This window comes from Heptranchias perlo, chromosome 7 (genome assembly GCF_035084215.1).
Source record: "Heptranchias perlo isolate sHepPer1 chromosome 7, sHepPer1.hap1, whole genome shotgun sequence".
In the NCBI taxonomy this organism is placed as follows: Eukaryota; Metazoa; Chordata; class Chondrichthyes; order Hexanchiformes; family Hexanchidae; genus Heptranchias; species Heptranchias perlo.
The window spans coordinates 74,678,829-74,705,458 of NC_090331.1; the positions used below are offsets into that span (position 1 = coordinate 74,678,829).

Consider the following 26,630-nt stretch of genomic DNA (forward strand, 5'->3'; position numbering starts at 1 on the left):
TTCACAGAAAATAAACTGTTTCATCTCAAGTGGTAAACTTGTCCATATTATCATTTCAGTGGAGGCATCAGGTAGATGTCCTTGACCTGATTATGCTATTATCTATAAACAAAGCCTAAACAGAGGTGAGATCCCTTACCTACCCTTCAAAGAAAGTCAGGGGTATATCTCAGCAGCAGCCTAGGATGATTGGTTCATTCATTGACACATCACTGTGGTGATGCAGAACTCCCCTCCCCAGACCTAACATCTATTCACCAGACAGTACTGTGTATTGCAATTTCATCAGGCTCTGAGACTGTCACATTTCAGGATCTTTTGATCAATTTTTCACAGAAATGGTTTGGAGAAGGGTTACTTTTAAATGTTGTGTTTTAAAGCATAGTGTATTCACACAAGTTTAAAACAGGGCACTAAGATGAGAGGTAGTTAAAACACTAATGAGTTATGCTTTGATGTGTCTCTCTGTAGACTACACACAATAAGAAATTCATTAGCCTGTTCCAGCTATCAATAAATACCTCACACCCATTGTGTTTGGGAAGTCGCTGGTTCTTTTCTGGCTGTGAATGGGATAGATGAAAAAAAAGATAGTCAGTCTTTCTGGTTCTAATTCTGGAAACCCTCCCTGGGGGTAGTGATTTCCCTGGTTTTATACAATTTCTACTGATTTTATATAACCTATTGTGAATTTGTGTGTGTATTTTTTTTCCAGTTACATCTGAAGCCGAGAACAAGAGAGACATTGTGTTTCTGATCGATGAATCAGATTATACTGGGAATTCAAATCTACCGCTTGTCCGTGACTTTATCACAAGAATAGTTGAGAACCTCGATATTGGAAGTGACAGAGTGAGAGTTGGTCTGGTACTGTTCAGCAATACTGCAGAAACTGAGTTCTATCTAAACACCTACACAAGAAAGGATGAACTTCTGCCTCTTCTGCGAGCACTCAGATTTGAAGGTGGCACGGCACTTAACATTGGCAAAGCGCTGGACTTTGTCCTCAGGTACCACTTTACCAGGTCTGCAGGCAGCAGGAGAGAGGAAGGTGTTCCCCAGTTTTTAGTGCTCATCACTGGTGGACAGTCTGGAGATGATATTCAACCATCTGCAGATGCACTGAAGCGAGCTGCTGTAATAACCTTTACTGTTGGAGCCAGGAATGCAAACCCAGCACAGCTAAAAGAGATAGCTTTTGAACCCAGTTTGGCCTTCAATGTAAGGGACTTCTATTCTCTGTCAGACATACAGGAAAAGGTGATGACACCATTACAAAGGCTACGTGTTCAAACTGTACCGATTGAAGAGCCAACAGTACATATTGGAGAACCAGTCGTTACCAGTCCAAAAGGTACCTAAATTGTTTTTAGATTTTGTTCAAAGACCACTGCATTACTCATAAGGTTGGAATACTTATAAAGGATCTTTATTCTTTTGCAAGGTATTTCATGGTGTCCATCAAAAATATTTAACATCATTAATACATCTCCATGGGCCTGCATACATTCTTTTTGACTTACAGGCCAGACCAACATGGGTCAGGGAATGAGTGTCAAGTAAAGTTTGAGAGTGGAAGGCCGAGGCTGCTGGTGGGCAGTTCAGAAAATAAGAGGATGGCGAATAGGTGACAGGGAAGATACCAACAGGTGTTATGAAGATTTAACGACTCCTTGCTATATGTTTGCTGGGCCGGATTGGGGGGGCGGGGGGGAGGTGGGGGTGAGAAAGGGCAGACAAAATTGGAGAAATCTGGAGTGGGAACAAAGCCCGGCTCCAATCTGCCGACTTCAGCGTTCGACCCCAGATGGATTTGGGTGCGCGCGAATGCTTCAGGAAGCTGGAAATCCTGCCGGCAATTAAAGCTGATATTTAAACCAGTAATTAAGGGAATTGAACTTGTTAAAGGATTTCATTTTATGTTAATTGAGGCAGGGAAAGGATTTGAACTCTGACTCAATGTGTTTCCCGTGGTCTCAAACACAACATGGAAACGGAGGTGAGTTGCAGCCGGCAGACATTTGGACATTTAAAACAGTGTTTGACAGATGGGGATAAAAGGTGAGTTTTTGCAGCAGGGCAAGCAATTCTCTCAGACAAACCTTTGGCTGGGAGTTCTTAATGTTTAGATTCAGATTTCTTTGTTCACACTCAGAATTCTTCTGTTCGGATATATTTACCAAATATTTTGGACCCCTCAAACTGACATCAGGATGGGGGCGAGGGTGGGGGGTGCGGAATGATTGTATTCAGCTGTACATCTAAGGAGGAGGCTCATCACCATCCACAGAAAGCACAGTGTGCAGTCCTGGGACTTGCAGCTCTACAAGGCATAGGTGCACCACAAGGACCTGCAGAAGAGCAACTGCTTCTGTCCATGACAGTATTGGTAGGAGTGACCACCGCACAGCCCTCGTGGAGACGAAGTCCCGTCTTCGCACTGAAGACACCATCCAACGTGTTGTGTGGCACTACCACTGTACTAAATGGGATAGATTCAGAACAGATCTAGCAGCTCAAAACTGGGCATGCATGAGGCGCTGTGGGCCATCAGCAGCAGCAGAATTGTATTCCAGCACAATCTGTCACCTCATGGCCTGGCATATTCCTCACTCTACCATTACCAACCCTGGTTCAATGAGGAATGTAGAAGAGCATGCCAGGAGCAGTATCAGGCGCACCTAAAAATGAGGTGCCAACCTGGTGAGCTACAACTCAGGAAGCATGTTGCTTCCGCTAAACAGCGGAAGCAACATGCTATAGACAGAGCTAAGCGATTCCACAACCAACAGATCAGATCAAAGCTCGGCAGTCCTGCCACATCCAGACGTGAATGGTGGTGGACAATTAAACAACTAAAGGGAGGAGCAGGCTCTGTAAACATCCCCATCCTCAATGATTGTGGAGTCCAGCACGTGAGTGCAAAAGACAAGGCTAAACCGTTTGCAACCATCTTCAGCCAGAAGTGCCGAGTGGACGATCCATCTCGGCCTCCTCCCGATATCCCCACCATCACAGAAGCCAGTCTTCAGCCAATTCGATTCGCTCCACGTGATATCAAGAAACGGCTGAGTGCACTGGATACAGTAGAGGATATGGGCCCAGACAACATCCCGGCTGTAGTGCTGAAGACTTGTGCTCCAGAACTAGCTGTGCCTCCAGCCAAACTGTTCCAGTACAGCTACAACACTGGCATCTACCCAACAATGTGGAAAATTGCCCAGGTATGTCCTGTCCACAAAAAGCAGGACAAATCCAATCCGGCCAATTACCGCCCCATCAGTCTACTCTCGATCATCAGCAAAGTGATGGAAGGTGTCGTCGACAGTGCTATCAAGCGGCACTTACTCACCAATAACCTGCTCACCAATGCTCAGTTTGGGTTCCGCCAGAACCACTCTGCTCCAGAACTTATTACAGCCTTGGTCCAAACATGGACAAAAGAGCTGAATTCCAGAGGTGAGGTGAGAGTGACTGCCATTGACATCAAGGCAGCATTTGACCGAGTGTGGCACCAAGGAGCCCTAATAAAATTGAAGTCAATGGGAATCAGGGGGAAATCTCTGCAGTGGCTGGAGTCATACCCAGCACAAAAGGAAGATGGTAGTGGTTGTTGGAGGCCAATCATTTCAGCCCCAGGGTAATTGCTGCACGAGTTCCTCAGGGCAGTGTCCTCGGCCCAACCATCTTCAGCTACTTCATCAATGACCTTCCCTCCATCATCAGGTCAGAAATGGGGATGTTCGCTGATGATTGCACATTGCTCAGTTCCATTCGCAAGTCCTCAAATAATGAAGCAGTCCGAGCCTGCATGCAGCAAGACCTGGACACCATCCAAGCTTGGGCTGATAAGTGGCAAGTAACATTTGCGCCAGACAAGTGCCAAGCAATGATCATCTCCAAGAGAGAGTCTAACCACCTCCCCTTGACATTCAACGGCATTACCATCGCCAAATCCCCCACCATCAACATCCTGGGGGTCACCATTGACCAGAAACTTAACTGGACCAGCCATATAAATACTGTGGCTACAAGAGCAGGTCAGAGGCTGGGTATTCTGCGGCGAGTGACTCACCTCCTGACTCCCAAAGCCTTTCCACCATCTACAAGGCACAAGGCAGGAGTGTGATGGAATACTCTCCACTTGCCTGGATGAGTGCAGCTCCAACAACACTCAAGAAGCTTGACACCATCCAGGACAAAGCAGCCCGCTTGATTGGCACCCCATCCACCACCTTAAACATTCACTCCTTTCACTACCGGTGCACTGTGGCTGCTGTGTACCATCCACAAGATGCACTGCAGCAATTCGCCAAGGCTTCTTCGACAGCACCTCCCAAACCCGTGACCTCTAGAAGGACAAGAGCAGCAGGTATATGGGAGCAACACCACCTGCACATTCCCCTCCAAGTCACACACCATCCCGACTTGGAAATATATCGCCGTTCCTTCATCGTCGCTGGTTCAAAATCTTGGAACTCCCTTCCTAACAGCACTGTGGGAGAACCTTCACCACACGGACTGCAGCGGTTCAAGGCAGCTCACCACCACCTTCTCAAGGGCAATTAGGGATGGGCAATAAATGCTGGCCTCGCCAGCGACGCCCACATCCCATGAACGAATGAAAAAAAGAGCAGAGAAGGGAACAACAGAGGGCCCGACATCACAGGAGGTACTACTCGCTTGATAAGGTCTACAGACAGAGGCTGAGCATCCTGGACCTCTCTGAGGAGTAGTGCCTTCGAAGGCTCAGAGTAAGTTGCCAGGTGATCGCAGACATCTGCACACTCCTTCATGCAGAGCTGCTCCCGACTGGGCCTGGTGGCAACGCATTGCCCGTGGCAGTTAAAGTCACCACAGCCATCAATTTCTTCACTTCCTGATCCTTCCAGGGAGTTCCTGGTGACATTGCCGGGGTGTCTCAGTCGTCTGCTCACAAGCGTGTACGACAGATCACGGATGGATTGTTTTGCAGGGCGTCCCACTATGTGAACTTCCCCATCGATAACATCAGCCAGGCTGAGATGGCAGTGGGTTTCCACTCTCTGGCTGACTTCCCATGGGTACAGGGTGCAATTGTTTGCACACAAGTAGCAATCCGAGTGCCTCCATATGAGCCAGGACTGTTCATCAACAGAAAATGGTATCACTCCATCAATGCGCAGCTGGTTTGCGACCAGCGGAAGAAGTTTCTGCAGGTTTGTGCCAGATTCCCTGGCAGCTGCCATGATTCCTTCATTCTGCGGGCATAAGCACATAAGAAATAGAAGCAGGAGTAGGCCATATGTCCCCTCGAGCCTGCTCCGCCATGCAATCAGATCATGGCTGATCCTCGATCTCAACTCCACTTTCCCACCTGATCCCCATATCCCTCGATTCCCCTGGAGTCCACAAATCTATACATCTCATATATTCAATGACTCAGCATCCACGGCCCTCTGGGGTGGAGAATTCCAAAGATTCACGACCCTCTGCGTGAAGAAATTCCTCCTCATCTCAGTCGTGAATGTCCGACCCCTTATCCTGCGGTTATGCCCCCTAGTTCTAGACACTCTAGCCAGGGGAAACAATCTCTCAGCATCTACCCTGTCAAGCCCCCTCATTATCTTATATGTTTCAATGAGATCACCTCTCATTCTTCTAAACTCCAGAAAGTATAGGCTCATTCTACTCAACCTCTCTTCATCGGACAACCCTTTCATCCCAGGAATTAATCTAGTGAACCTTCGTTGCACCGCCTCTAAGGCAAGTATATCCTTCCTTAGATAAGGAGACCAAAACTGTACACACTGCTCCAGGTGAGGTCTCACCAATGCCCTGTACAATTGTAGTAAGACTTCCTTACTCTTGCAAAAAAGTCCAACCTGTCATTTGCCTTCCTAATTGCTGGCTATACTTGCAAACAAACTTTTTGTGTTTCTTGTATGAGGACACCCAAGTCTCTCTGAACACCAACATTTAATAGTTTCTTACCATTTAAAAAATATTCTGTTTTTTTATTCTTCCTATCAAAGTGAATAACCTCACATTTCCCCACATTACACTGCATCTGCCACCTTCTTGCCCACTCACTTAACCTGTCGATATCCCTTTGCAGACTCTGTGTCGTCCTCACAGCTTACTTTCCCACCTAGCTTTGTATTGTCAGCAAACTTGGATACATTACACTCGGTCCCTTCATCTAAGTCATTAATATACATTGTAAATAGCTGAGGCCCAAGCACCGATCCTTGCCGCACCCTACTAGTTACAACCTGCCAATCTGAGAATGACCCATGTATCCTTACTCTCTGTTTTCTGCCCTTTAACAAATCCTCTAACCATGCTAATATATTACCCCCAACCCCATGAGCCCTTGTGTAACAATCTTTTATGTGGCAGCTTATTGCATGCCTTTTGAAAATCCAAATATACTACATCCACTGGTTCTCCTTCATCTACCCTACTAGTTACATCCTCAAAGAACTCTAATAGATTTGTCAAATATGATTTCCCTTTCATAAAACCATGTTGACTCTGCCTAATCATATTATAATTTTCGAAGTGTCCCATTACCTCTTCCTTAATAATGGATTCTAGCATTTTCCCGATGACCGATGTCAGGCTCACTGGCCTGTAGTTCCCTGTTTTCTCTCTCCCTCCCTTCTTGAATAGCGGGGTAACATTTGCTACCTTCCAATCCACTGGGACCGTTCCAGAATCTGGAGAATTTTAGAAGATCATAACCAATGCATCCACTATCTCTGCAGCCACCTCTTTCAGAACCCTTGGATGTAGGCCATCAGGTCCAGGGGATTTGTCGGCTTTTAGTCCCATTAGTTTGTCCAGTACTTATTCTCTAGTGATATCAATTGTTTTAAGTTCCTCACTCTCCACTCACCTTGCTTCCCCTTTATTTTTGGTATGCTTTTCGTGGCTTCTACTGTGAAGACACATACAAAATATTTGTTTAATGCATCTGCCATTTCCTGATTCCCTGTTATTATTTCTCCTGTCTCAGCCTCTAGTTTGCTTTTGCTACTCTCTTCCTTTTTACATACTTATAGGAGCTCCTACAATCAGTTTTGATATTTCTTGCTCGTTTACTTTCATATTCTATTTTCTCCCTTTTTATCATTTTTTTGGTTCACCTTTGTTGGTTTCTAAAACTCTCCCAATCCCTAGGCTTATTACTCTTCTTGGCAACATTATAGGCCTCTTCTTTCAATTTAATACTCTCCTTAATTTCTTTAATTAGCCATGGGTGGATCACTTTTCCTGTGGCATCTTTATTTCTCAATGGAATGTATATCTGTTGAGAATATTGAAATATTTACCATTAGTTTTCAACTGTCAAACCTTTTAATTTAATCTGCCTTTGACAACTCACCCCTCATGCCTGTGTAATTGGCTTTATTTAAGCTTAACACCTACCTACAAACTCAATGTAACATTCTATCATATTATGATCACTCTTCCCCAGAGGTTGTTTTAATGTGCGATTACTAATTAACCCTATATTATTACGTAATACAAGATCTAAAATAACCTGTTTCCTGGTTGGTTCCATGATGTATTGCTCTAGGAAACCATCTTGAATTCATTCTATGAACTCATCTTCCAAACTATCTTTGCTGATTTGATTTGCCCAGTCTATATGAAGATTAAAATTCCCAATGATTGCTGCATTTCCTTTGTTACAAACTCCTATTATTTCACGATTATTACTCTGTCCAATGGGACAGCTCCTATTAGGGGCCCACCAATGTTTTCTACCCCTTGCTATTTCTTATTTCCACCCATACTGATTCTACTTCCTGATCCCCCGAGCCATGATCCTTTCTCACCACTGTCCTTAAATTATCCTTTATTATTAGGGCCACACCCCCTCCTTTTCCATTCTGCTTGTCTTTTCTAAATGTCATACAGAATATGTGGAATATTTTGTTCCTAACCTTGGTCATTTTGCAACCATGTCTCTGTAATGGCTACTAGATCAAACCCATTTATCTCTATTTGTGCAATTAATTCATCTATCTTGTTACAAATGCTCCATGCATTCAGATAAAGAGCCTTTAATTTTGACTTTTTACCATTTTTTCCTGCTTTGACCTTACTTGTTATTGCACTATTATTGGTAAACTCTCTGTCCCTTCCTGTCACACTCTGCTTATATTTACCCAAGTCACTATATTGTTGTATTGTCTTAACTTTTCTCATTAGATTTCTAAATTTCCCCTCACCTGACTCCTTCCGCCCCCCTATCTATAGCCCTAATTATACCATTCGCCATGACACTGGTCCCAGCCCAGTTTAAGTGAAGCCCGTCCCGTCGGAACAGCTCCCACTTTCACCAGTACTGGTGCCAGTGCCCCATGAATTGAACATTCCAGCATCCCGGCCAACATCCTGGCCCTTTTCCACGCACAAAGTAGACTTAAGGGTTGGCTCCTTGAAGACAAGGGATACCCCCTGCAAATGTGGCCCATGACACCTGGGAGAAACCCCACCAGCGAGGCACAGCATCGGTAAAACAGTCACATCACCACCCGGTCTGTAATAGAACATGCCATTGAAATGCTTAAGATGCAGTTTTAGTGCCTGAATCAAATCAATCTGGAGGTGCCAGTCAATGCTCACCAGCGAGAGAGAGTAGAATTATAGTCGTCTGTTGTGTCATGCACAACGTCACTTAGCAGAGATGGTTACCGGTGCATGAGGCCCCATGCCCTCATGAAGCATCCACACCTGCAATCAAAGTTGAGGAGTAGGACGAGAACGATGGGCAACCCATCGGCAGAGCAACGGCTCACCTGGCTGCTCATGATGCCAGGGAGTCACTCAGATTCTCATAAGGAGATCTGCAAAGTGAAGATAGTCAAGTCTCAGACCACCTGGAACAACCATCAGCCAACACCAGCAACCCCCCCACTTTCCCCCCCTTGCACAAAACGTTCCTACAACCACACATGCACCCACTGGGTGGCATCAAGGCTCGCTGTTCATGATGAAGCACATGAAAGGGTGCTTTCACCAAAGGGACTCAAGAATGGGCAATACTTGGCAGCGGTGGTGAGAATTAAAACATTTAATGTGCATTCAACAAAAAACAAATATAAATGAAAAACATGACATTCTGTCGGACACCCTTGTGCATACCCTTAGTGATTACAAAATCTTAGCTTTTCTCTTCCTACTACTTCCCCTATGGCTGCAGCAGAGGTATTGGCAGGTTGCTCACGTTCATGCCCTGACTGCTTAGATGCTTTCGGCCTACACCCTCTGGGTTTTAGAGCCCGTGAGGGCCCCTCCAAAGGCTGCTCCACCTGCACCTCTGCAGGGTCAAACTCAGCCACCTGGAGAGGAGGCAGCATTGCGGGTACTGGTTGAGAGGGGGGCAACAGGTGAGACATGGCAGTGCTTGAGTGGTGCCCCCACTTCCATGTCACCTTTCGTTATCATCCCTCCCCTGGGCCAGGCTCACATCACTCCTTCCACTCCGCTAGACAACAGTTTGATGTGTGAAGCATGATCAGGCCAGTGCTAATGTATCGGTCAGCCTGTTTAAGGCGGCAGAATGTAGTCCACCCTGAGTTCACACGGTTGTCGTCAGGGCCTGAATGGACTCATTTGTGAGCCATGCTTGAAGCTCATTGGAGGCTGCCATTCTCTCCATCACAGACATTCCCACACTTACCTGTGTCCCAATTCCACTAATGCTGGAGGTGCGTTCCTCCATCCTCTCCACTATTGTGGACAGTGTGCGTGGCACGTTTTCCAGTACCTCGCAAAGGTGCTGCTGTCCCTCGATCATTCTGCTTTTCAAGCACGGCTCCCAGGGTTCAGCATCTGTGTCCAGCTGAGCAGAGCCTGGAGAGGAGAGCGCCCACCGATGCAGACTCTCCACAGCTGCCCCTGCTCGTGCTCAGTTGTGTGTGATGACTCACCAGGTGACAACCCAACTAACTGACTAATAGGACCCACCGAGCTGTCAGTATCTGCGTTGGTGGATGGCTCACTAAGATGTGATGCTGCGCCCTCAGAGGCCGGGAGCTCCTCTGAGGAATCGCCCTCTTCCACCACTTCTGTCCTTGAAGGGCCTGGAAGAGAACAGAAGGCAATATAAAGCATGATTACAGATGTAATGTTGAGATGAGCATACGGAGGTGTTCAACATGTCAATCATTAATAACATCAATTCATGTTGTGTGTGAGAGATGTTAAAGTTCTGTCACCAGACGTTTGTGGGGTGCCAGTCTCAGCATCCCCGGGGGACAGGCATCCACCGTCTTGCTGATTTCAAACGCCTGCTCCTCCGCATCTTGAGGACCACTATTTGTGGTGGCCCCCCTCCAGTCCTCGCCCTCTCCCGTGCATTCTGAGCTCTCTTCTCCCACAAGGGGAGAAAGTACAGACGTGTGAGTGAGTGAGGGTGAAGTGGTCGGCCAATGGATGAATTGCCTTGGGCGAAGCTGACAATGAAAAAGAGATGCGTCAGAGGCGGACTGCACGACACATTTATCACACTGAATCAGGATTGGGGTGAGTGGGAGTGGTGGGTTCACAAATGGGGAGGTGAGGAAGTGCACAGAAAGTGAAGGTAAGTTGACAGTGAGCCTTAAGTGGGTGTGAGGAGTGATGTGACAGAATAGGCTTCGCAGGGCAGAGTGTGACGGGGCGGGGTGGGGGGGTTGGTGATGTGCACCTTGGAAAGCAGGTGAATCAGTAACTGTATTCGCTTTTGCTGACCTGGTCAGATCATTGAAGCTCTTCCTACATTGGACCCAACTGCCGGAGATGGTGCCACAGCTGGTCACCTCCTCTGCCACCTTGAGCCAGGCCTTCTTGGTGGCAGAGGCAGGACGCTTCCACCCATCAGTCGGGTACAGTGTCTCCTTCCTCCTCCTCACCCCGGCCAATAGTAACTCAAGTGCGGAGTCACTGAACCGGGATGCTGGCTTTTTCTTCTGCTGCTGCTCCATGTTTTGAAATTTCTTCTTTCTCCTACAAAAGCTATGCTTGCAATGACCCTTTAAATACTCCAGCTGTCAGTACATCATTTGGGTGCGCAGTCTGCCCGCTGCGCAGCTTTCAGACAGCAAACCCGGAAGACACATTAAGGGCCTTCAATTAAGTCGCGATCACGTGGAGGTAGGTAAGAGGTTTTTTTTGCCGGGTTTCCCACGCACCCATTGATTTCTCACACCCCTCCCAATCCACCGCCACGATAAAATCTTGCAAATTAACTCTGTTTCTCTCTTCACAGATGCTGCCTGACTTGCTGAGTGTTTCCAGCATTTTCTGTTTTTACTTCAGCTTTCCAGCATATGCAGTATTTCACTTTTGCTTTGACATAATCTTAAAATTAGATCTAGTATATTTAGGAGTGAAATCAGGAAGCACTTTTTCACACAAAGAGTAGTGGAAATTTCGAACTCTCTTCCCCAAAAGGCTGGGACAATTGAAATTTTCAAGATGGAACTCGATAGATTTTCATGAGGCAAGGGTATCAAGGGACATGGATCAAAGGGGGATACAGATCAGCCATGATTTAATTCATATTATCATAGTAGGTGCAGCACAGGAGGAGGCCATTCAGCCCATCGTGCCTGTGCCGGCTCTTTGAAAGATCTATCCAATTAGTCCCATTCCCCTGCTCTGTCCCCATAGCCCTGTAATTTTTTTCCCTCCAGTATTTACCAAATTTCCTTTTGAAAGTTACTATTGAATCTGCTTCCACGACTCTTGCAGGCCGTGCATTCCAGATCATTGCAACTCGCTGCGCCAAAAAATGTTTCCTCATGTCGCATCTGGCTCTTTTGCTGATCACCTTAAATCTGTGTCCTCAGGTTACTGACCCTTCTGCCACTGGAAACAGTTTCTCCTTGTTTACTCTGTCAAAACAGTTTATGATTTTGAACACCTCTATCAAATCTCCTCTTAACCTTCTTTGTTCCAAGAAGAACAATCCCAGCCTCACCAGTCTATCCACATAACTCAAGTCCCTCATCCCTGGCATCATTCTAGTGAATCTCTCCTGCACCCTCTGTATGACTTTGACATCCTTCCTAAAGTGTGGTGCCCAGAATTGAACTCAATACTCCAGCTAAGGCCTAAACAGTGTTTTATAAAGGTTTAGCATAACTTCCTTGCTTTTGTACTCCATGCCTCTATTAATAATGCTTTTTTTAAACAGCCTTCTCAACCTGTCTTGCCACCTTCAAAGATTTGTGTATGTGCACTCCCAGGTCTCTTTGTTCTTGCACCCCCTTTAAAATTGTACCATTTAGTTTATATTGCCTCTCCTTTTCTTCCTACCAAAATGTATCACTTCACACTTCTCTGCATTAAATTTCATCTGCCATGTGTCTGCCGATTTCATCAATCTGTCTATGTCCTTCTGAAGTCTGTTACTACCCTCCACATTGTTTACTACATTTCCGAGTTTCATGTCATCTGCAAACGTTGAAATTTTTCCCTTTATATCCAAGGCCAGGTCATTAATATGTATCAAAAAGAGCAGTGGTCCTAATACTGACCGCTGGGGACACCACTGTATACGTAACTCCAGTCTGAAAAACAACTGTTCATCACAACTCTCTGCTTTCTGTCCACTAGCCAATTTTGTATCCACGCTGCCACTGTCCCTTTAATCCCGTGGGCTTTAATTTTGCTAACAGGTCTAATTATGTGGTACTTTATTAAATGCCTTTTGAAAGTCCATATATGCATCAACCACACGACTCTCATCAACCCTCTCCGTTACTTCATCAAAGAACTCAATCAAGTTAGTCAAACACAATCTTCCTTTAACAAATCAGTGCAGACTTTTATTTATTAGCCCATACTTTTCCAAGTGCCAATTTATTTTGACCTGGATTATTGTCTGTAAGTGTTCTCCCACCACTGCCGTTAGGCTGACTGGCCTGCAATTGCCTTTTTTGAAAAGGAATGTAACATTTGCAATCCTTCAGTCCTCCAGCACCATCCCCATATCTAAGGAGGACTGGAAGATTGTGGCCAGAGCCTCCGCAATTTCCACCCTTACTTCCCCTCAGTAACCTAGGATGCATCCCATCCGGACCAGGTGACTTTTCTACTTTGAGTACTGCCAATCTTTTAAGTACCTCCTCTTTATCTATTTTTATTCTATCCAATATCACTACTACTCCTTCTTTACTGCTACAATGGCAGCATCCTCTTCTCTCGTGAAGATGGATGCAAAGTGTTCATTTAATGTCTCAGCTATGCTCTCTGCCTCCACAAGAAGATCTCATTTTTTTATCCCTAATCGGTCCTACCCTTCCTTTGACTATCCTTTCACTATTTGTGATTATAAAAGACTTTTGGGTTCCCTTTTATGTTAGCTGCTAATCCATTCTCATACTCTCTCTTTGCCCCTCTTATTCCCTTTTTAGATCTCCTTTGTGCTTCCTGTATTTAGCCTGGTTCTTTACTGTATTATGAACCTTACATTCGTCATAAGCCTCCTTTTTCTATTTCATTTTAATCTCTATATCTTTAGTCATCCAGGGAGCTTTAGCTTTGGATGTCCTTCCTTTCCCCCTTGTAGGGATGTCTTGACTCGACTCGACTCGAATGGCTCAAGGCACTCAATTGCCTACTCCTGTTCCTATGTTCTTCTTCATGGGTGCTTGAGGGCCTGATGGTTGCCACTCCTCCCCTCTATGGCACTTTGCTGCTGATTGCAAAATAAAAGGCTGCGCACAAGCAGAATACAAATGAGTAAAGCAAACTGATTGCAGATATCTGATTGAAATTAAATGTTGAGTCTATCATTCCATAGTGAGAATGTTCTCAGGTGCAAGCTATGCATCAAGCTCTTTATTTGTCACTCTTGGTCTTAGGGCATGTTGGTCTCAAGGCATGGGATAAAGCATAATGAAGTCATGGGATAAAGGACTTTGTGTGGGGGGTATGATGTCCATTGTGAATATTCATCCATCTATTAGGTTACACTATGAGGGCATGGTCAGAAATATAGGTGAGTCATGCTTTCAGCAATTTCTATAGTCGAGCTGGGGTACACATCATCTGATTTACCTTGGCCAAACTTGAGGTCAATAAACAATTTCCAGCATTCTTTTGCCATTCATGGGATCATTGAGGTGGCCCTGACAGTGCCACCTCTCACCATACTGCCTGTATCACACTCTTAAGAGGCTATTAATCAGGCATGCTAAAAAGCTGATCCTTCCTTGTCCTTCTGCACTTTTAATCTGCTGCAGGCTTTTAAACACTAAAAACCACATTAACCTCCCTCAGCAGTGAACCAAGAGCATGAATATGCAGTTTGTAAACCCAAACTGCATATGAAATCTTCCAATCCTCCTCAGATATGGGGATGATCTGGAGGACTGGAGGATTGCAAATGTTACATCCCTGTTCAAAAAAATGGGAGGGGGATAAACCTGGCAATTACAGGCCAGACAGTCTAGTTTCAGTGGTGGGGAAAGGTATAGAGACAATAATCCAGGACAAAATTAATTGGCACTTGGAAAAGTCTGGGCTAATAAATGAAAGTCAGCACTGATTTGTTAAAGGAAAATTGTGTTTGACCGACTTGATTGAGTTCTTCGATGATGTAATGCTAACGGTTGATGAGGGTAGTGTGGTTGATATGTGTATGGACTTTCAAAAGGCATTTAATAAAGTACCACATAATAGACTTGTTAGCAAAATTAAAGCCTATGGGATTAAAGGGACAGTGGCAGCTTGGATACAAAATTGGCTAGTGGACAGAAAGCAGAGAGTAGTGGTGAATGGTTGTTTTTCAGACTGGAGGGAAGTATACAGTGGTGTCCCCAGGGGTCAGTGTGAGGACCACTGCTCTTTTTGATTTCTATTAACCTGGACTTTAACAGGGGATAATTTCAAAATTTGCAGATGACACGAAACTCGGAAATGTAGTAAACAATGTGGAGGATAGTAACAGACTTCATGAGGACACAGACAGCCTGGTGAAATGAGCAGAAACATAGCTGATGAAGTTTAATGCAGAGAAGTGTGAAGTGATATATCTTGGTAGGAAGAATGAGGAGAGGCAATATAATTTTAAAGGGGCTGCAGAAACAGAGAGAACCGGGGGTGCATGTACACAAATCTCTGAAAGTGGCAGGACAAGTTGAGAAGGCTGTTAAAAAAGCAAATGGGATCCTGGGCTTTACTAATAGAGGCAGAGAGTACAAAAGCAAGGAAGTTATGCTAAACCTTTATAAAACACTGGTTAGGCCTCAGTTGTGTTCAATTCTGGGCACCACACTTTAGGAAGGATGTCAAGGCCTTCAAGAGGGTGCAGAAGAGATTTACTAGGATGGTACCAGGGATGAGGGTCTTCAGTTATGTGGAGAGATTGGAGAAGCTGGGGTTGCTCTCCTTAGAACAGAAAATTGTAAACAATTTTACAACACCAAGTTATAGTCCAGCAATTTTATTTTAAATTCACAAGCTTTCGGAGGCTACCTCCTTCCTCAGGTGAACGATGTGGAAATGAAATCCTCGAAATGAAGTCGCATTTATAATTCACAGAACAATGCTTGGTGATAACAGACAGTTTTTTCAACTGCCCGTTGCCAAGGCAATCAGTGTGCAGACAGACAGGTGTTACCTGCCAGGTCTTAGAATATACAAATCACCAAAAAAAAACAACAAACAAAAAAAAGAGATAGAGAGGTAGAAACATAGAAAAGACAGCAACTGACCCGTTATATTAAAAACAGATAACATTTGTTCGCTGGTGGGGTAACGTGTAGCGTGACATGAACCCAAGATCCCGGTTGAGGCCGTCCTCATGGGTGCGGAACTTGGCTATCAATTTCTGCTCGACGATTTTGCGTTGTCGTGTGTCTCGAAGGCCGCCTTGGAGTACGCTTACCCGAAGGTCGGTGGCTGAATGTCCTTGACTGCTGAAGTGTTCCCCGACTGGGAGGGAACCCTCCTGTTTGGCGATTGTTGCGCGGTGTCCGTTCATCCGTTGTCGCAGTGTCTGCATGGTCTCGCCAATGTACCATGCTCTAGGGCATCCTTTCCTGCAACGTATGAGGTAGACAACGTTGGCCGAGTCACAGGAGTATGAACCATGCACCTGGTGGGTGGTGTCCTCTCGTGTGATGGTGGTATCTGTGTCGATGATCTGGCATGTCTTGCAGAGGTTACCGCGGCAGGGTTGTGTGGTGTCGTGGACGCTGTTCTCTTGAAAGCTAGGTAATTTGCTGCGAACGATGGTCTGTTTGAGGTTGGGTGGCTGTTTAAAGGCGTGGAGCATCGTGAGGTTGTCCGTGGGCTTGCGGTAGAGTGAGGTGCTGAGGTGCCCGTCTTTGATGGAGATTCGTGTGTCCAAGAAAGAAACTGATTCTGAGGAGTAGTCCATGGTGAGCTTGATGGTGGGATGGAACTTGTTGATGTTATCGTGTAGTCTCTTCAGTGATTCTTCGCCGTGGGTCCATAGAAAGAAAATGTCGTCGATGTATCTGGTGTATATGGACACCTACAGACGCTGAAAGACGCCCTAGTAAGAACGGGATATGACGCTCGACTCATCGATCGACAGTTCCGACGGGCCACAGCAAAAAATCGCATAGACCTCCTCAGGAGACAAACACGGGACGCAACCAACAGAGTATCCTTCGTGGTCCAGTACTTCCCCGGAGCGGAGAAACTACGCCATGTTCTCCGCAGCCTTCAACATGTCATCAATGACGACGAACACCTCGCTATGGCCATCCCCACACCTCCACTACTCGCCTTTAAACAGCCACCCAACCTCAAACAGACCATCGTTCGCAGCAAATTACCTAGCTTTCAAGAGAACAGCGTCCACGACACCACACAACCCTGCCGCGGTAACCTCTGCAAGACATGCCAGATCATCGACACAGATACCACCATCACACGAGAGGACACCACCCACCAGGTGCATGGTTCATACTCCTGTGACTCGGCCAACGTTGTCTACCTCATACGTTGCAGGAAAGGATGCCCTAGAGCATGGTACATTGGCGAGACCATGCAGACACTGCGACAACGGATGAACGGACACCGCGCAACAATCGCCAAACAGGAGGGTTCCCTCCCAGTCGGGGAACACTTCAGCAGTCAAGGACATTCAGCCACCGACCTTCGGGTAAGCGTACTCCAAGGCGGCCTTCGAGACACACGACAACGCAAAATCGTCGAGCAGAAATTGATAGCCAAGTTCCGCACCCATGAGGACGGCCTCAACCGGGATCTTGGGTTCATGTCACGCTACACGTTACCCCACCAGCGAACAAATGTTATCTGTTTTTAATATAACGGGTCAGTTGCTGTCTTTTCTATGTTTCTACCTCTCTATCTCTGTTTTTTTTTTGTTTGTTGTTTTTTTTTGGTGATTTGTATATTCTGAGACCTGGCAGGTAACACCTGTCTGTCTGCACACTGATTGCCTTGGCAACGGGCAGTTGAAAAAACTGTCTGTTATCACCAAGCATTGTTCTGTGAATTATAAATGCGACTTCATTTCGAGGATTTCATTTCCACATCGTTCACCTGAGGAAGGAGGTAGCCTCCGAAAGCTTGTGAATTTAAAATAAAATTGCTGGACTATAACTTGGTGTTGTAAAATTGTTTACAATTGTCAACCCCAGTCCATCACCGGCATCTCCACATCATGACTACCATAGAACAGAAAAGGTTAAGGGGAGATTTGATAGAGGTGTTCAAAATCAAGGGCAGTTTTGATAAGAGTAAATATGGAGAAACTGTTTCCAGTGGCAGAAGGGTTGGTAACCAGAGGACACAGATTTAAGGCACATGATCAGCAAAAGAGCCAGAGGTGACAAGAGGAAATATTTTTACACAGCGAGTTATAATGATCTGGAAAGCACTGCCTGAAAGGGTGGTGGATTCAGATGCAATAGTAACTTTGAAAAGGAAATTAGATAAATACTTGAAGGGAAAAAATTGGCAGGGTTATGGGGAAAGAGCAGGGGAATGGGATTAATTGGATAGCTTTTTTGAAGAGCCAGCACAGGCATGATGGGCCGAATGGCCTCCTTCTGTGTTGTACCTAAGAAAAGAAATGAAGCTCCCTCCAGGAACAAGCTGCAGGTTCCTGGTGGGATCACATGGGTGACCGGAAAACCTGCCCCTAAACCGCCAGAAGGAAATCCGGGCCTAAGTGCCCAAAGTGAGGAAGTGTTCCATTTCCCAGGGTCTAAATTCCGCACCTCAATGAACACAAAATTCACCAAGGAAAAGACAGAAAGACTTCTACCTGTTAAAAAATTCCCTTGAAATGCATTGCATCAATTTGTTGAACTCACATTGAATAGATCTGTACAGGGAATGTTAATTGCTCTTTTAATGGGAGCAGAGTACAAACCAGAGATAGACAGCAATGAATAATGACAAATGGCAATTTCAAAGTTTCCCTGCATATGGTTACAATGATCCTACTTGTATTTGCTCAAAATAGAGATTTATTTTTCCATGAAATATTTCAATGTTTTGATTTTGTACATTTATGTTTAGTTTCTACAGAAAGGAAGAGAGATATCGTCTTCCTAATCGATGGCTCTCCTACAATGGGGAGGTCATTCCCTCTTGTCCGTGAGTTTCTTACTAAAGTAATTGAGGAACTCGATATTGGACCTGACAAAGATCAAGTTGCTGTGGTACAATACAGTTCTGACCCAAGAGTTGAATTTGGCCTCGATACTTATTCAACGAAAAATGAGGTTTTGAATGCAATAAAAAAGCTCAGGCTGAAAACAGGAAGACCCCTCAACACCGGTGCTGCACTGGACTTTGTCACACAGACTGTCTTCAGTCCATCTGCAGGGAGCAGAAGAGATGCTGGAGCTTCACAAATCCTGGTGCTCATCATTGCTGGGAAATCCAGAGATGATGTTGGACAGGCAGCAGATGCAGTGAAACGGGCTGGTATAGTGCCCATTGCTATCGGAGCCAAGAGTGCAGACACGTCGGAGCTACAACAGATCGTATCTGATCCTGATTCTGTTTTGAAACTGAGTGACTTCCGGGAATTACAAACTATTCAACAAGAGCTGCTATCGAAAGTTAGAGCAGTGTTTGTGATTGAAGAACCAATTATTCCCACTGAAGGTAAAAATCTTTGATAAACTGTGATTGTTTTGGTTTACTGAATTCATGTAAGAGAAAACCAACTGAAGGAAAGTGTGCTGGGAGGTGGGGAGGAGAGGTAATCAAGACTGAGGATGCGCAATCTCTAAATATGTTCTACCTAATGAATTTTTTGACTGAGTTCTATGCATGCAGTTCAAAATCCCACCCAATGTCAGAATGTTAATGCAAGGGCGTACAGTACAAATTGGTAGTTCATAGTAGGTACAGCACAGAAGGAGGCCATTCAGCCCATTGTGCCAGCTGTTTGACAGAGCTATCCAATTAGTCCCATTCCTCTGCTCTTTCCCCATAGCCAGACCTTTCAGGAGCGAGATTAGAAAACATTTCTACACACAAAGGGTGGTAGAAGTTTGGAACTCTCTTCCGCAAACGGCAATTGATACTAGCTCAATTGCTAAATTTAAATCTGAGATAGATAGCTTTTTGGCAACCACAGGTATTAAGGGATATGGACCAAAGGCAGGTATGTGGAGTTAGATCACAGATCAGCCATGATCTTATCAAATGGCGGAGCAGGCACGAGGGGCTGCATGGCCTACTCCTGTTCCTATGTTCCCTTCAATTATTTATCTAATTCGCTTTTGAAAGTTACTATTGCAAAGCTGCCATCACCTTTCAGGAAGTGCATTCCAGATCATTACATCTTGCTGTGTGAAATTGTTTCCTCATGTCGCCTCTGGCTCTTTTGCCGATCACCTTAAATATGTGTCCTCTGGTTACCGATCCTTCTGCCACCAGAAACAGTTTCTCCTTATTTACTCTATCAAAACCGTTCATGATCTTGAACACGTCTATCAAATCTCCTCTTAGCTTTTTCTATTCTAAGGAGAACTATCCCAGCTTCTCCAATCTCTCCACATAACTGAAGTCCCTCATCCCTGGTACCATTCTAGTAAATCTCTTCTGCACCCTCTCTGAGGCCTTGACATCCTTCCTAAAATGTGGTGCCCAGAATTGAACACAACACTCCAGCTGAGGCCTAATTAGTGTTTTATAAAGGTTTAGCATAACTTCCTTGCTTTTGTATTCTATGCCTCTATTAATAAAGCTTAGGAACTATATGCTTTAACAGCCTTCTCAACTTGTCCTGCCACCTTCAAAGATTTATGTATGTGCACCCCCAGCTCTCTCAGTTTCTGCACCCCCTTTAAAAAATTGTACCATTTAGTTTATATTGCCTCTCCTCATTCTTCCTACCAAAATGTATCACTTCACACTTCTCTGCATTAAATTTCATCAGCCATGTGTCTACCCACATTCTCCTGAAGTCTGTTACTATCCTCCACATTGTTTATTACATTTCCAAGTTTCATGTCATCTGCAAACTTTGAAATTATACCCTCTATAGAATCATAGAAATTTGCGGCACAGAAGGAAGCCGTTTGGCCCATTGTGTCTGTGCCGGCTGAAAAAGAGCTATCATGCCTAATCCCACTTTCCTGCCCTTGGTCCGTAGCCTCGAAGGTTATGGCACTTTAAGTGCATATCCAAGTACTTTATAAATGTGATGAGGGTTTCTGCCTCTCCACCCTTTCAGGCAGTGAGCTCCAGACTCCCACCACCCTCTGGGTGAAAACATTTCTCCTCAGCTTCCCTCTAATCCTTCTACCAATTACTTTAAATCTATGCCTCCTGGTTATTGACTTCTCTGCTAAGGGAAATAGGTCCTTCCTATCCACACCATCTAGGCCCCTCATAATTTTATGTACCTCAATTAAATCTCCCCTCAGCTTCCTTTGTTCCAAAGAAAACAACCCCAGTCTATCCAATCTTTCCTTATAACTAAAATTTTCCAGTCCTGGCAACATCCTCGTAAATCTCCTCTATACCCTCTCGAGTGCAATCACATCTTTCCCGTAAAGTGGTGACCAGAACTGTACGCAGTACTCAAGCTGCGGCCTAACTAATGTTTTATACACTTCTAGCATAACCTCCCTGCTCTTAGATTCTATGCCTCGGCTAATAAAGGAAAGTATCTCAGAGGCCTTCTTAACCACTTTATTTACCTGTCCTGCTACCTTTAGGGATCTGTGGATATGCACTCCAAGGTCCCTCTATTCGTCTACACCTCTCAGTATCCTCCCATTTATTGTGTACTCCCTTGCCTTGTTTGCCCTCTCCAATTGCATTACCTCACACTTCTCCGGATTGAATTCCATTTGACACTTTTCTGCCAACCTGACCAGTCCATTGATATCTTCCTGCAGTCTACAGCTTTCCTCCTCACTATCAACCACACGACCAATTTTTGTATCATCTACAAACTTCTTAATCATGCCTCCTTCATTTAAGTCCAAATCATTGATAGATAGCTAGCCGCTTTTCCTTGGATCCCATGGGCTTTTACTTTTTTGACCAGTCTGCCATGTGGGACCTTGTGAAAAGCCTTGCTAAAATCCACGTAAACTACATCAAACGCACTACCCTCATCGACCCTCCTTATTACCTCCTCAAAAAATTCAGTCAAGTTAGTCAGACACGACCTTCCCATAACAAATCCATGCGGACTGTCCTTGATTAATCTGTGCCTTTCTAAATGACTATTTATACTGTCTGTCAGAATTGTTTCCAATAGTTTGCCCATCACCATGGTTAGGCTGACTGACCTGTAATTACTTGGTCTATCCCTTTCTCCCTTTTTAAACAACAGTACAACATTAGCAGTCCTCCAATCCTCCAGCACCACGCCTATAGTCGGGGAGCATTGGAAAATGATGGTCAGAACCTCCGCTATTTCCTCCCTTGCTTCTCTTAACAATCTGTTTTACATTTCATCTGGGCCTGGCGATTTATCTACTTTTAAAGATACTAAACCCCTTAATACTTCCTCTCTCACTAAGTTTATCCCATCCAAAATTTCACACTCCTCCTCAACTACAATCTCTGCATTGTCCCCCTCTTTTGTGAAGACAAAACCCAAGTCCTGGGTGACCTCTATACCCAAGTCCAGGTTATTAATATATATCAAAAAGAGCAGTGGTCCTAATACTGACCCCTGGGGAACACCACTGTATACTTCCCTCCAGTCTGAAAAACAATCGTTTTAGCCAATTTTATATCCACGCTGCCACTGTCCCTTTACTCCCATGGGCTTTAATTTAGCTAACATATCTATTATGTGGTACTTTATCAAATGCCTTTTGAAAGTCCATACACACATCAACCGCAATACCCTCATCAACCCGCTCTGTTACATCAAAGAACTCAATCAAGTTAGTCAAACACAATTTTCCTTTAACAAATCCATGCTGGCTTTCATTTATTAGCCCATACTTTTCCAAGTGCCAATTAATTTTGTCCCAGATTATTGCCTCTAGCCGTTTCCCCACCACTGACGCTAGACTGACTGGTCTTTAATTGCTGGACTTACCCCTCTCCCCTTTTTTGAACAGGGATGTAACATTTGCAATCCTCCAGTCCTCCGGCACCATCAGGAGATCTAAGGAGGATTGGAAGATTGTGGCCAGAGCCTCAGCAATTTCCATTCTTATTTCCCTCAGTGACCTAGGATGCATCCCATCTGGACCGGGTGACTTTTCTACTTTGAATACTGCTAATCGTTTAAGTACCTCCTCCTTATCTATTTTTATCTTATTCAATATCGCTACTACCTCCTCCTTTACTGCGAGATTGGCAGCATCCTCTTCGAGTGAAGAGGGATGTGAAGTATTCATTTAGTGCCTCAGCCATGCCTCCTGCCTCCACAAGAAGATCTCCTTTTTTGTCCCTAATCAGTCCTACCCTTCCTTTGACTACCTTTTTACTATTTATATGTTCTTACCCATAACCCTAACAATCACTGAGCCCTTGCAACTATTTCACTTGCGTTGATGACAAACTAGCATACTGAGAACGTGTAACAACTGCCATTTAGATTTGGATGTAATAACATAAAAAGGTAGAAATAAGGGGCTTGATTTTGACCCCGAGCTGGGAAGGGGGGGGCGGGGTCAAATTGCGGATGGGAATCCCGGAAGTACGGGTTTCCCGGACATCCTTACGATTTTGACATAAGGACGTCTTTTATTTTTTTTGTCGGTTTGCCGTCCGACTGACCGGCCTGATTGACAGGCTGGTCTCAGTCAGAGGGGAGAGCAACCAAGGAGAGGACGCGAAAAGGTAAGTCTTCAGTTAAGTCTTTGATTGTATGGATGGGAGGGTGCACGGTCAGGCATGGGGGCATGGGTGGGCACAGGGGCACCGGTGGGCACAGGGGCACCAGTGGGCATGGGTGTCATCATGGGGTTCACGATCGTTGGGGGGTGATTGGAGATTGTTGGGGTCGGAGATCGGGGGGGGGGGAGTGGGGGTAGGGTCCGTGATTGAAGTGACGGGAGGGTGGGTGATCGGGGGGGGGGAGGGGGGGTGGGGGGTGGGGGATTTGGGGGTGTCCACGATCGTTGTGGGGGGCTGTTGCTCCAGGTAGGCTTGTTGCCCCCGGGGGAAGCACTCCTGCTCCTCCGGGCTCAAGCTGTGCCAGAAAGGCACTTACCTGTTAGTTTCGGGCCTTCTCGCCTCCTTTCATGTGGCGTGAAGGAGAAGGCCCAGGAATCCCAGCCCCCAAGAGTTGAAATCAAAAACTGCAAAAACGGGGGCCTGTGGCCTCCTTGGAAGGTTTTAATCACCTACCCGCCTCCTGGGGGTGGGTTGGTCGCACGGCCCTCGTCACACCCCAGTGAAAACCGGAAGTAGACTGGTTGGAGGTGGGTTGGGGGCGGGTCTGAAATAGTTGCAATTTTGAATGCACCCCCGCTCCCAACCCACCCGTTTTTCAATGTTAAATATCATGCCCAAGGAGTCTCTTAGTGCTCCCAGCTCCCTCATATATTTCAGCACCCAGTCTAATCATTTTAAAATCTTCTTACCTCCATTACCAACCTCCGTCATTGCATTAAGATCTCTTTTCCTTAAAAAAAGGAGTACATGTGGTGGACACCACCAGGGTTACATCAGATAGAGAGACAGCGACACCACAAGACTCTGGAATAAAGCTACCAATCAGCTAGAGTCTGGAGACTGTTATCATCAGAGGGCAACAGTAGGAGGCAGTTGAACCTAAGCTGGTTACAGGCCAAAGTGAAATCGACAAAGCAGAGCGGAGGATAACATACAAAAATTCACTCTCACCAATACGAGTGGAGATATAACCAATGAGATATAACCATTTCTGGGAAATTATAACCAGAGTAGCACCAAATGAGTTGCTTATGCTTGAGGCAGATTTTAAATTTATGCCAGGAGTACAAAGATTACTATAAATGGACCTGCACCTTAACAGTCCTCATCAATCAAAATGTTTGCACAGAATACCAGGTTGAATTTTGAAGCACCATTTCTCCTGTCTGTGGAAGCCTCAGATTTTCTTTTTAAAAAATTTGTTCATGGGATGTGGGCATTGCTGGCAAGGCCAACATTTATTGCCCATCCCTAATTGCCCTTGAGAAGGTGGTGGTGAGCCGCCTTCTTGAACTGCTACAGTCCATGTGGTGAAGGTTCTCCCACAGTGCTATTGGGTAGGGAGTTCCAGGATTTTGACCCAGCGATGATGAAGGAACGGTGATATATTTCCAAGTTGGGATGGTGTTTGACTTGGAGGGGAATGTGCAGGTGGTGGTGTTCGCATGCACCTGCTGCCTTTGTCCTTTTAGGCAGTAGAGGTCACTGGTTTGGGGAGTTGCTGCAGTGCATCCTGTGGATGGTACACACTGCAGCCACGGTGCACCGGTGGTGAAGGGAGTGAATGTTTAGGGTGGTGGATGGGGTGCCAATCAATTGGTGCTTTGTCCTGGATGGTGTCGAGCTTCTTGAGTGTTGTTAGAGCTGCACTCATCCAGGCAAGTGGAGAGTATTCCATCACACTCCTGACTTGTGCCTTGTAGATGGTAGAAAGGCTTTGGGGAGTCAGGAGGTGAGTCACTCGCCGCAGAATACCCAGCCTCTAACCTGCTCTTGTTGCCACAGTATTTATGTGGCTGGTCCAGTTAAGTTTCTGGTCAATAGTGACCCCCAGGATGTTGATGATGGGGGATTCGGCAATGGTAATGTCGTTGAATGTCAAGGGGAGGCGGTTAGACTCTCTTTTGTTGGAGATGGTCATTGCCTGGCACTTGTCTGGCGCGAATGTTACTTGCCACTTATCAGCCCAAGCCTGGATGTTGTCCAGGTCTTGCTGCATGCGGGCATGGACTGCTTCATTATCTGAGGGGTTGCGAATGGAACTGAACACTGTTCAATCATCAACGAACATCTCCATTTCTGACCTTATGAAATAGGGAAGGTCATTGATGAAGCAGCTGAAAATGGTTGGGCCTAGGACACTGCCCTGAGGAACTCCTGCAGCAATGCCCTGGGGCTGAGATGATTGGCCTCCAACAACCATTACCATCTTCCTTTGTGCTAGGTATGACTCCAGCCACTGGAGAGTTTTCCCTCGGATTCCCATTGACTTCAATTTTACTAGGACTCCTTGGTGCCACACTCGGTCAAATGCTGCCTTGATGTCAAGGGCAGTCGCTCTCACCTCACCTCTGGAATTCAGCTCTTTTGTTCATGTTTGGACCAAGGCTGTAATGAGGTCTGGAGCAGAGTGGTCCTGGCGGAACCCAAACTGAGCATCGGTGAGCAGGTTATAGAGTCATAGAGTCATACGGCATGGATAGAGGCCCTTCGGCCCATCGTGTCCGCGCCGGCCATCAAGCCCTGTCTACTCTAATCCCATATTCCAGCATTTGGTCCGTAGCCTTGTATGCTATGGCATTTCAAGTGCTCATCCAAATGCTTCTTGAATGTTGTGAGGGTTCCTGCCTCCACAACACTTTCAGGCAGTGAGTTCCAGACTCCAACCACCCTCTGGGTGAAAAAGTTCTTTCTCAAATCCCCTCTAAACCTCCCGCCTTTTACCTTGAATCTATGTCCCCTTGTTATAGAACCCTCAACAAAGGGAAAAAGCTCTTTAGTATCCATCCTATCTGTGCCCCTCATAATTTTGTACACCTCAATCATGTCCCCCCTCAGCCTCCTCTGCTCCAAGGAAAACAAACCCAATCTTCCCAGTCTCTCTTCATAGCTGAAGCGCTCCAGCCCTGGTAACATCCTGGTGAATCTCCTCTGCACCCTCTCCAAAGCGATCACATCCTTCCTGTAGTGTGGCGACCAGAACTGCACACAGTACTCCAGCTGTGGCCTAACCAGTGTTTTATACAGCTCCATCATAACCTCCTTGCTCTTATATTCTATGCCTCGGCTAATAAAGGCAAGTATCCCATATGCCTTCTTTACCACCTTATCTACCTGTTCCGCCGCCTTCAGGGATCTGTGAACTTGCACACCAAGATCCCTCTGACCCTCTGTCTTGCCTAGGGTCCTCCCATTCATTGTGTATTCCCTTGCCTTGTTAGTCCCTCCAAAGTGCATCACCTCGCACTTTTCTGGGTTAAATTCCATTTGCCACTGTTCTGCCCATCTGACCAACCCATCTATTATCG

The 26,630-nt window shown here is 45.6% G+C and overlaps 1 protein-coding gene across 1 annotated transcript in view; it reads left to right on the forward strand.

The window, feature by feature from the left end:
* Window positions 1-26,630, forward strand: part of LOC137324045 (uncharacterized) — a 238,230-nt gene that overhangs the window by 197,923 nt on the left and 13,677 nt on the right. Inside the window, exons 31-32 of the mRNA XM_067988215.1 lie at window positions 716-1,354; window positions 18,511-19,104. Of these exons, the coding sequence (XP_067844316.1) occupies window positions 716-1,354; window positions 18,511-19,104 (1,233 nt within the window). The remainder of the gene's footprint in view (window positions 1-715; window positions 1,355-18,510; window positions 19,105-26,630) is intronic.